We start from the raw sequence: 11,307 nt of genomic DNA, 5'->3' as shown, positions 1-11,307 counted from the left end.
GTGTGAGGGTCCTTGGGCTGGTGCGTTGATGTGGCCGTTGGTTCCTCGGTACCGCCTGGTGACGTGTGAATGTTAACCTAGACAGCGCCAGTGTGTAGCACTGATGGGTCAGACTGATTTTATTTCGTTCATAGAATCATAGAATGGTTTGAGTTGGAAAGGGCTCTTAAAGGCCGTCTGCTCCCACTGCCTGCAGTGCACAGGAATACCCAGGGTTCCAGCAGTGCTCACAGCCCCGTCCTCTGACTGTGGCTGTGTGCAGGGATGGAGCACCTCTGGGCACCCTGTGCCTTGCCTCACCACCCCATTGTAAACAACTTCTTTCTTATATCCAAATCTAAATCTCCCCTCTTTTAGTCTGAAACCATTTCCCCTTGTCTTATAACAACAGACAGTGCTGAAGAGTCCATCCCTTTCTTATAACCCTACCCTGGCTGGTTCTGCTTCAGTCCCACTGTTGAGGGCTTTCTGCAGCTTATAGCTTTGAGTTTCCCCCTGCCAGGCCAAGTGTGGGTGGGACAAGCCGAGCACAAGCACATGTGTGTCCTTTGTGAGCAGCTTCTGGGCTGTGCTGTAAGCGGATTGCAGAGCGGTCTTGGCAAGAGATCAGGAGCCATGGTTGCCTTTGTGCCAATGCCCATTTGTTTGCTTTTGGCTTTGGAAGAGGCAAGGTGAGGCGTTACTTAGGAAGCAGTGCCTGAGCCCAGCTGGGCCCTCGCTGTGATGGCTTGCATGTCAGTCCTGACTTTGCGCTGCATCATCTGCAGCTGCACACCGTTCAGTCCCAGCAGCTCTGTGCTTGTGCTTGGCTGCTGCCAGGCGTATCCTGAGACCGCAGTAAAGATGTGGGACCTTTTCCTGCATAAATAGGAGATAAGGTTTTTGAAATCAGGACAAGGTGACACGGTTTCAAACTGAAAGAGGGGAGATTTAGACTGGGTAGAAGAAAAAAGTTGTTTGCACTGAGGGCAGTGAGGCACTGCACAGTGAGGTGGTGGTGCCCCATCCCTGGGGACACCTGGTGCTCCGAGCACCGATGGAGCTGTGGACCGGCCCAGGTTGGGGCGCTTCCGGAAGCAGCTGCTTTCCTTGGAGGAGGAAATACAAACAAACAACAGACGGAGCCCCGCGCTCACAGCCCCATCCGAGGCCGCGCCGCCCCGCTGCCCGGTGACGTCTGCGTCAGCCAATCGGTGCCGAGCGGGGCAGAGAGCCGTTTAACCGGTGAGCGGCAACCGCCTCACCCAATCGGCTCGCGGAACGGCTCCCTGCTGGCCAATAGGAGAAGGGGGGCGGGGGCGAAGGGGGCGGGCGCGAAGAGGCCGGTAGGAAGCGCGGGGCCAGGCCCGGTGTCGGCGGGTTGTGGTGCGCGGTGTGCGGGGCTGTTTGGTCGTTAACTCCTGCCGGGCCGCTTCCCTCATCGCTTTTTCGCCTCCCTGCTCCGCTGCGGTGAGCAGGGCTCTCTTTGCCGTCCCCGGGAGGCGCAGACTGTTCCGGTCCGGAGCTGAAAGAAGGAGCCGCTGGCCGCCGCTGAGGCGCGGTGCCCCGGGACGGATCGCTGAGCGCAAAGTGCCGTGCCAGGCAGAGCTCCGGGGCGGCTGCTGGGAGCGCAGCCGTTGGGGGCGGCTCCCCAGCAAGCAGAAGTGAAACTGCCTGTGTTGTCACTTTCGATTCCCGAGCGGAGCGCGGCCATGGCTGCAGTCACGGAGGTGCAGACCCAGCTGTGTGGCAACTGGTAAGGGCCGAGACCTGGCGGCGGGATGGGGTGGGTGATAACATCGCCTTGGGGTGCTACGAAATGTTAGAAGCTATGAGTCAACGAACAACTCTCTCTAGAAACGGTTGGGTTTTTCTTCCCCTCCCCCTTTCCCCCTTCTCCAAGTAGTAATGGGTTATAACGAAGTTTTCCCAACCATTACTTGAGTTCCTGAATTACCAGGCAGCTACCACAGCAGTCCAGTAAAAACAAAAGCTTGATTTGCAGTGTGGTAGACAAGGAGGATGTGATTCAAAGCTTTTCTTGACACATATTTTTAGGAGGCAGGGATGTAAAAATAGTATGTACATGTTGATGTGGCAGTTGTGTCTCTTTGATAAGCTAGCTGTCTTCAGGAGCTCCAGCATTGCTCATATGTCTACTGATAATGATGTGGTTTACAGAAGTTGCATATTAAATATAAGCAGCTGAACACACATTTTTTTCTAAGAGAGACACTGAAATCTGAACAGTTTCTTTCAGCGTTAGTCTGGTTTGTTTGCCAGAAGTACATGCAGTTCACATGCTGCTGCTGGATCACACTGCTTGGCCAGGTGTTCAATTCTTGGTACCTGCAGTGTTTTTACTTTGTGGCAGGGAAGGACACAAAGCAATAGGCAGTGAAGGTAAAGATCCAGCATAACAGAGTTGGTTATTTGTTTTTTCCAAGCAGAGCAGTGCTGGACTGTGCTAGAGCCAAGTTGTTTTGGGGAGGAAATTTTTATTTTTTCAGATAAGTCTGTTGAAGTTGATGATAACTTGTGTATGCTGTTATATTTTTCTTTCACATGAAGAAATGGATCAACCTTGAACTTTCAGGCTGCCTTAAGATAAATTGTGAGCTCTGCAATACATATAGATTGCATTGTGACTACATAGGAACACTGGTTGGGCTTGTCTTTTCTTTGTCTCTTCTCTTTCCTTGGCTCTCTAAACAGGAAAATTGTAGAAAGCCTTCTTAGCAGTTTTTCTTTAAAAACAATTACTTAAAATTGTTGTCAGGTTGTTTTCTGAGAAGTGATCTCTGTGATTTTCTCATAGCAAAAAGGATATTCCTGCTGCTAACTTCACCATTCACGAAATCCACTGTAGCAGAAATCTTGAAGTCTGCCATTACTGCAATGAATCAGTCCCAAAGGCTGAGATGAAGAACCACGTTGATTCTGAACATGTGCAGGTGATGGCAACACTTCTCCCCTAAAGTTGCTGATTTCTGTGACATCTGATCTAATGAGGTCTGTTTATTGTAGGTTACCTGCAAGTGCAGTATGAAGGTTGAAAAAAGCCTCTTGGAGGATCACGAGGTTGGTGTACTTTATATTTACACACACTTGGGAGATTCTGCATGGTATTTCCAAGTGCTGTTCCTAGAGTCCTTCTGTCAGCCAAGACCTGGATTCCAGTCTGCATCCCTTTTATTTAATGCTTTCTAAATTCAGGTTCTCTGAAAGAAGTTGTGGGAAACTGCTTGCTCAAGCCCTCCTATCAAAGCATTATCTATGATAATTAGTAATTTGATTCTTGTTAGTGATCAAGATGAAAAATGGCAAAGGACCTCAGAAGTACAGAATACAATTATTAACTGAAAAAAATATATATCTGTTTATGTTACTCATTTTTGTATCTGCTGCTATTGTTATGAGTTTTAATAACTTGTGTCCAAACAGACATCTTTAAAAAACCTTGTGAAATAAACTACCCTGGAGCACAGAGGGATTTTTTGGATTCCAGAATGCAGTTCTCTGCTGCCACAGCCAACCTTGTTATAAATTCCTTTATTTATTTTCCTTGGGGCTCAGTGAAAGACTCTGGAAGTGCCATGCAGATCTGCTTATTGATGAGGAAATAAAACAGTTTTTTCTTTGAAGATACACCCAGTCCAAAACACTGCAAGTAGTTTATGCTGGAAGTTTGTGAAGTACTTGTGTTTACAAAGTGGTGATGTGTTATTGCAGCATCTTCAATTATAATAAGTATTATATATATATTTAGCTTCAGTGTAGGGTGAAGAGCGAGTGGAAAATGTGCTGCAAGTCTGCTCCCTGGTATAGCACACACTAATATGTCTTTTAGCAGTGCCTAAATGTGGCTGTGAAGAATGCTTCTTAAAAACTAGCTTTAAGAAGCACTGTGTGAACCAGCTGTTAAAGCATTACAGATGTAAAAGGAATGTTTTGGACACTGGTAGTGCTTCAGCTGACAGCTTTCTGACTACACAGGTTACACAATGTATCGTTCTTATGTTTCTTGTACAGTATTTTATTTCAGGCTGCTCTTCAGTGTAGCTTTGTATCTCGCTAGAGAAACAATAGCAAGCCCAACTTAAGTGAAGTGAGAACCTCCATCTACCTTTGCCTCCGTCTTCAGTGTGTGAAGAATAATCCCTTCTTCTTTTTTTAGACACTGGCGTGCCCTTTGCGTCCTGCAGTCTGCCAGCACTGTGACATCCAGCTTACTTTCAATAAGCTTCAGGATCATGAAAGTTACTGTGGAGCTAGGACTGAGATGTGCAGTGGTTGTGGCCTTAACGTAATGGTAAAAGATCTAAAGGAGCATCCCCAAGTCTGTGGGAAAGAGGTGAAGCGAGTAAGCAAAACAGTGCCTTGCTTTGAGGGAGAGGGTGCAGGTCTGCATGCCCTGCGAGACATTAGAAACCAGCTAAGATCAGATAACCGTGCTGGGCCTTTGTGGAGGATGCCCAGGGCACTAGAAAGGCAGATCTATAGCGGCTGCGTAGGAGACGGAGCACTTAAGGACATGAGCAGAAGAAATGTTTCGAGAACACAAAGAAATCAAAATCAAGGTAAGGTAGAGATGAAAGCAATAACTCATTTTGAATCTAATGTTAGCCGAGTGATCCAACTAAAAGATTTATGTGGAACTGACTAAGAAAAGCTTAGAGGCAATAAGTGTGGCACTATGTGGAACAGGGCTGCGAAAGTATGAACCTAAATGGAGAACTGCTGAGGGAGCTGGTGTGACGAAAGCCCAGTACGTTGCCTGTGCTATCACCTCAACAAGTATCTACCTTAAAAAGGACACTGGAATTGTTTGCTCACTTGAAATTCTTTTGATTTTTATTTAGCAACTGCACTCTTCCTTTAAGTAGAAGGCTAGGTAAGATCTGTTTGTGGTTCACATATGCAGTGCTGAGCATTTCTTGCCTGCCTGGACATAGCTGAGACTATTATAAACGCCCTGCTTGCTCATAAGCCTCTAATCTCCCACCTCCACGTGCAGAGGGTCGTGTCACATTTAAGACATGCCCTTTCCATGAGCTCTGTGCTGAACGTGTGTCTGCTTTCTGTTGGGGGCCACTCGAAGGGTTTGACACTGCAAAGTACTACATTACAGTCTTTGCCATAAAAGACTGCCTGGCTTGCAGAAATAACTTCTAGGGTTAGTTAATGAAGCTAAATGCTTGGAGAACTGTAATTTGTCCACTTGTACTGAATTCTAAAGAATGTTCATAATAAGATTTTCATACATGTGTAAGTTTTCTTTAAAGTTCTCATATAATTGAGAGGAATGACATGCTGGAGGTATTTGAAATATGCCAGCATGGGGAGGAGTTAGCCTTCCTCTAGACATCATCAGTTCAATCTTGGGCCCTGTTTTGAAGCTGTGTTTTTTGTTGTTGCTGTTGTTGTTTGCTTGTTTTTATGTATAACTCTACTACCAGGAAATATTTCGTCATCTTCTTCTGTATGTGTATAATCCCCATTTGTCAATGTAGTGTCGTTAAAAGAAATTAGTTTTCCTACTCATATATTAAAGAGTCAAGGCTGAAAAGTTCCAGCCTTCAGGAAGGAGTAGATGACAGTATTAGAATTGAACCTTGTTCATAAGGTAGGATACAGAACTTCTTTACTTGATAATGCTTGTGTAAGAGGAACAACTTTTTCTTTTCTTTTTCTCCTCTTTTTTGTTGTTACAAACAAAAATAGGATGAATGTTTTCCTTCTTCCCAATTTGATACAGGGAGTTTCCTAGGCTTTGAAATAATGAACTCCATGAGTGTCCACATGTGAAACCCTCTTGGTGAACTAGAATAATGTGCTGAAGTAATTGTTGTAGGTTTAACATTACCTAAAATTTATATTCATCTTTTGAAGAGTATGGACTGGAGCAGCTGGAGAGAAATAAAAGCACTAACTCGCTTTATGAAGAGCAGAATGCCAATTTAGACCACATGTTGGCTCTTAGCCTTCAGAATGAGAATAATCCTCGCAATAATACTGCAGCAGAGATTCACAGGGACGCCTGGGAAAACCACTATGCCAAAGAGTTTGTGCCATCTTCCTTTCCCAATGAAACAGACAACTCAAATACCTTTCCTTATGACTCTTTAATGTCTTTGAACACTTCAAACCACATGAAATGTAAGTATAAGTGCTGGTTGTTGTTGTTTTTTTTAAGTTTGAGAGAGAAAGAGGATTCTTGGATTCGGAGTGTCAAAGGTCATCTAAGTAGATCAAAGTGAAGCTCTTTGAGACTCCCTCTAAATAACTGTTAAATAATTAATAATAGCTTAGGCATGCCATTTCTTCCTTAAAATTTGTCTTCTGTTCCCTCAAAAAAACAGTAATACCACTTTGAACAGAAGTAAAGCAAGATGGCAGGGGAGAAAGGATTAAAAGGTGCAGTGGAGCTCTGACCTTGATATGTTCATCCAGAAAGTCTTTTCAACTCATAACTGTTTAGAACGACACAAGGATAAGTACTGATATTATTCCAGGGATGAAAAAATGCCTTCAGCTCTAAATGAAACACTGGTGTACCTTTAGAAACAAAAAACACTGTGCTCATCAGTGGTTTGGGATTCGTAACAACAAACTTCCTTGCTGCCTTCCCATCATGTTTATTCAATGTCTGCAAGAGACCTGAAGTGTCAATTTAACTTGAAAGGGAAAATGGTATGAAGGGATTTATCTGAGACTTTAATAGGCTTTTGTACCAAACCATTGACCCCAAAACATTGTTCTCTCTCTGGGTGATATGGATTTACTTGCAAAACTCAACAAGTGGGATTACAGTAACTACTACCTTAGCTTTTGCTCTGGGTGCTGTTCTGTGCTACAGAACAGGAGTTGACTGCTTAGCAATTTTGAATCTAAGTTGATCCAAATGCAGCCAGGCTCTTTATGGTAGAGGATATAACCATTATTGCTTTGCAGGTGATGAGATCATGTTGCCGTGTGAGTTTTGTGAGGAGCTCTACCCTGCTGAAGATCTGATTCTTCATCAGGTTTAGTACCTCTTTGTATTGTATCTAGGAGCTTGCAGTTAAGACTTGTTTGTTACTGTGACCAAACAAAGGTGCAGTGTTTGCTCAGTGATACAGTTAAAATCTAGTGATTTTATCTTTGCTCAGCATTAATTTTAAAACTGGTGTGCTAAATGAAATAGCTGATTTTTCTGTGTCACTTGCTTAACAGACAGGTTGTAACCCAGCAAGTGCCTTTGCCTCCTTCAGTAAAAGAAGTACTCTGGATCCACAAAAACATGACAGTCTGCATGATGTTGGGTACAACAGCTGTAGGTCTGATTATTCATCCTGGTACCCAGCTGTCCAGGAAGAAGGAAACATTATCATTCCCTGTGAATTTTGTGGCATCCAACTGGAAGAGGAGATACTTTTTCATCATCAGGTAATAAACAGAGCTCAATCTGTGCTGTTACGTATAGTTCAAGAAGTTTGCCAAGTTCTGTGTCCTGCTGGAGTGGAACCCCTGTAACTGTTCCCTCTATCAGACCTTCCTAAATAAACCCTATTGGTAACAGCTAAGCTGTTGTGGTATGCTGGGGCTCCTAGTGGGGAAAAAAAGAACAATTGCTTTAAAAGTTCTTCAGTGAAAACTAAAGAAAGGGCCATGAGATTACACAATATGAATGCTTGGTTTACATGTTGGAGTCACACTGAAACCAGGCTGTATGAATCACAGCTGAGGTGGGAGTGAAGCATAAAGCTGTAACCTGTGTAGGTAAGGGAAGAGGTAGGCAACTGCTGTCAGGGTGATACTGGGAACCTGATCAGACTTACAGTGACAGTAGTTCAGGGCTGCTTGCCACATGCTTGACACTTGCTCTGTAGTGATCTCTATGTGTGAGGCAGAACAGCGTTTGTTGGTTGGCTGGCAGCAGTACCCCATGTGCAGGGTGGCTGTGTTTAGCAGCTCTGGCTGGTGATGGCAGTTCCATTTCTTTCCTTAGGGCCTGTGATAGCAAGTAACTATTCCTAGGTTGTGTGTGTAAGAGAAAGTGGGGGTCAGCAAGCCAGTATCTGCCTCTTCTAAAAAACAAATCCCTAATAACCTTAATCTTCTTGAAAGGCAATGCTTTGCAATGTTTTTACAAGAATAAATTTGAATGGCTGTCATTTAAATACTCAAATTAATGGTTTGCTTTAGGATCAATGTGACTTGCGCCCAGCCACAGCCAACCCAGCAGACAACTTTCCATCACAGCAGCCACCATCTCCTCGAGACAACAGGGAGAGAAGAGAATCACCAGAGCTGGCTCGGAGGCGAATCAGGCATCAAGGTGTGGGCAAAATAGACTTGGTGTGTTGCTTTCCTTTTCACTTGCAGGGACATTGTTTGCGTTCCGAGCTGAATAGATGTTCTTAGCCTTTTCTGTCTCCAAAATGTAAGCATTCTACCTTCTACCATTGTTCTAGTTCTGTGCAAGAAAGAGTAAATGTCTGAAATACAGTATCCTGAGAAATTTCTTTTTTGAAGTCCTCTACTGCTTGAATGGAAGTTAGGTGTGGTTCTATCTGGATGGATGTTGCGTTTACTTTCCTATTAAGTTCCCCTTTGTTATTTTCCCTCAGGAGATGTTTCTCCTCGGTGCATAGAAGGCTTCAGGCAGCAGAGGCTCAGTTGTCCTGCTCGAGGAAACAGGGCACTGAGTAATGCAGCAAATGGCAGGAATGCACCACTGACCTCTTCTGGTACTGTGAGAACTGGTGATGCCCTGAACTCCAGAGGGAAGCCGAGGAAGGTGGCTGGTAATGAGGGGAGGCTGAAGAACAGAGGTGCAGGTGAACCTGCTGGTGGGGCAACACCACGTGTGAGACCTACTCAGAACCTTCATTCAGAAACCTTCACGTCCAGCTTGTCCAGAACTTCTCCAGTCCAACCAAGGTACTGCCTTGCTTGCTGAGGTGCGGCCTTTAGTGTCCAGTGGCTGCTCTAGGCCTGTCCTAAACAGTGAGGGAACTGTGCTGCTGCAAAGGCAGAAATCATAGTGCCTTCATGACTCAACACTTACTTTCTTTGCTGCTTAATCTACCTTGAATTATCACTAGGCTGAATCACACATGGTCTTTTTTTTTTGAATCTACTGTACATGTACTGAAATGCCTAAGGGCAATTGAGCAGAGGGGTTGGCTCTTCTGCTACAACAATAACTGCCTTCAGATTCAGAAGAATGCAGGGCTTTCTCCTAGAGCTTCTAAACTTCTCGTGTGGAGGGACTGCTTATTTAGCAGTGACAGGGCTGGAGTCAGTAGACTTGCTTCATCTGAAAGCATCCCTGCTTTTCTTCTATAGCATCAGAAGTGAAGGAGGAAGGAATCCGGGGATGTCAGATGTTCCAGTCGGCTTCAGGAACAGGAAGGTGAAGGTAAGGCAGCCAGAACCTGATAGGAGGTTGGTGCTTTGCTCTACGTTCTGCACTGCTTCAGAGTACAACAGATAGCTTTTCTGTCTTTCAGTGTATGAATGTTAGAAAGCATTTAGGTGCTCCTGAGTTGTTTGCTGCTTGCTTGGCTCATTCTGCTGAATGGGATTGCTTAGGAAGAGCAAATGTTTCCTACCAGTTAGCCCTCCAGTCGGTGCCTAGGTGAGATGGATACATTTGCCTGGTTTTGTGATGACTGTTGCCGGGATGATGAGCTACTTGCATTCCTTCCTGCTTCAGCAAGGTTTTTATCCATAGTTCTTTAGCTAATAACTTTTGAAAGCAGCTTTTGGTTTTTTTTTTTTTTTTTTTTTTTTTTTTTTAATCCCCCCTCCTTTTTAGGCAAAGCCCCAGGGTCCTGAGCCTGGCTATCCAGAGGAAGAGTGATCCACCACATATGAAAAACTTACCTAGCACTCTACGCGCTCCACTATGCACTCTAGTACTTATTTATCCGAACGCAAGTAATTGCTGTATTGCCATGTCATTGAAAACTTTATATGAATTTAAATTTTTATGGGCAGTTACCATTTTATATATGTATTTTTCAATTTGTGAGTGTATACTACAGGTTTCTACTTCTGTGATCAACACTAGCAACTTCCTAAAATGTGTATTTGCTAATATGCTTCTCCTTAGGGAACCACATCATTCCTGTTTCCATACTAGCTTTTTGCAGCATCCACTGAAGGGAATTTCTTTTGTCATACTCATCTCTAGGCATGTTTCCTGCTTGCACAGTGCTAGTTATTCTGAAGGCAGCAATGCTATGTAGAAAAGCAAAGCAAGCTCTCAGCCAGGATGAGGTGGGGGACAAGGGGGAAGCAGTATCTTGTCAGAGCCCTCTGTGCAATGCTCTGTGCTGGTGTATTGGGGAACACCCAGTGCTGTGAGGGGGGCTGGTCTGTGGGCACATTGAATCTAGCTGTTTGGAGTAGTGAGCAGCGAGAAGAGGGGGACAGGGTGCTACTGCTACCTTGCAGCTTCCTCTTGTACCATAGCAGATCTGGATGGACCCCACAGCACAGAAGGCAGCTGCACATTCCAGTTTGTTACCTGAAGGGCTGAGGGCGGGGGGGGATCATGACTTCTTTAGTGGATGAGCTCTAATCCCAGGATTGTGTGGTAAAATGCTTTTTAATGCTGTATTAGTCAATGCTTTTTAAAACTCCTTGTAATAAATTTACCTAATGTTATCCTGAGATGCTGCGCAGTGAAAATCTTAATTTAAGTGGTATTACACCCTCACAGAGCATCTGCAAACCCTTCTGCAGTAAGTTTTATCACCACAGGCTTAACGATGCCCATTCATCAATTTATGTCCTATGAGTATTATCTGCAGGGCTTTGTCAACGTGCTTTAGGAGAGCTGCTAGCATCCCTTCTGTTTGGCACAGCGTAAGGGAGTTGGTGATGCACAGACTGCAGTAGGCAGGCCTTAGAAAATAGCTTTAGTCTGAAGCCCACAGTCATTAACTGTGCACAGCAGTTGGTATTAGCAGTAATTAGGTGCTGTTGTAGGGCAGGGCAGCAGTAGCATGCAAGAGAGAAGACTAAAGGTGGCTGAAGTGGTCTCAGTTCTAAAACAAAGACATGTTATGAACACTTCCACCACCTGTAAGCATTTATTTATACAGAAGAAAGGTATTAAAAACAGGTGGTAACCAGCCTTGCACTGGCATTTCTGGTGAAAACTGCTAAGATAAAGGAAGCTAAGCTGGCTCTTCTGTTATGTGAGAAAGGTCATAGGGTGCCTTGGTTCAAACAGCAGGAAGAAAGGAAAAAAACTATGGAGCTGACACCATGTACAGCACTATTTCTCATGCTTAAGAAATAATGCAAACTATCTCAACTAAGAGAAGTATG

The 11,307-nt window shown here is 44.4% G+C and overlaps 1 protein-coding gene across 1 annotated transcript; it reads left to right on the top strand.

Annotated features, from left to right (window-relative positions):
• Window positions 1-1,302: 1,302 nt before the first annotated feature.
• On the top strand, window positions 1,303-10,644 carry TRAFD1 (TRAF-type zinc finger domain containing 1). The gene is made up of 11 exons (XM_048964665.1): window positions 1,303-1,735; window positions 2,798-2,933; window positions 3,007-3,060; window positions 4,157-4,559; window positions 5,872-6,138; window positions 6,934-7,004; window positions 7,195-7,407; window positions 8,167-8,299; window positions 8,592-8,904; window positions 9,313-9,385; window positions 9,785-10,644. The coding sequence occupies exons 1-11, from the start codon at window positions 1,692-1,694 to the stop codon at window positions 9,827-9,829; spliced, it is 1,752 nt and encodes a 583-aa protein (XP_048820622.1). The 5' UTR covers window positions 1,303-1,691; the 3' UTR covers window positions 9,830-10,644.
• The last annotated feature ends 663 nt before the right edge of the window (window positions 10,645-11,307 follow it).

The sequence above is a fragment of the Lagopus muta genome, chromosome 17 (genome assembly GCF_023343835.1).
Source record: "Lagopus muta isolate bLagMut1 chromosome 17, bLagMut1 primary, whole genome shotgun sequence".
Classification (NCBI taxonomy): domain Eukaryota; kingdom Metazoa; phylum Chordata; class Aves; order Galliformes; family Phasianidae; genus Lagopus; species Lagopus muta.
This window is presented reverse-complemented; position numbering and strand designations above follow the sequence as displayed.

Coding starts and splice junctions, on each gene's coding strand:
- TRAFD1 (XM_048964665.1), top strand. CDS start 1,692: ATGGCTGCAGTCACGGAGGTGCAGACCCAGCTGTGTGGCAACTG. Junction 2,934..3,006: donor TTGATTCTGAACATGTGCAG/GTGATGGCAACA, acceptor TGTTTATTGTAG/GTTACCTGCAAGTGCAGTAT. Junction 6,139..6,933: donor CACTTCAAACCACATGAAAT/GTAAGTATAAGT, acceptor ATTGCTTTGCAG/GTGATGAGATCATGTTGCCG.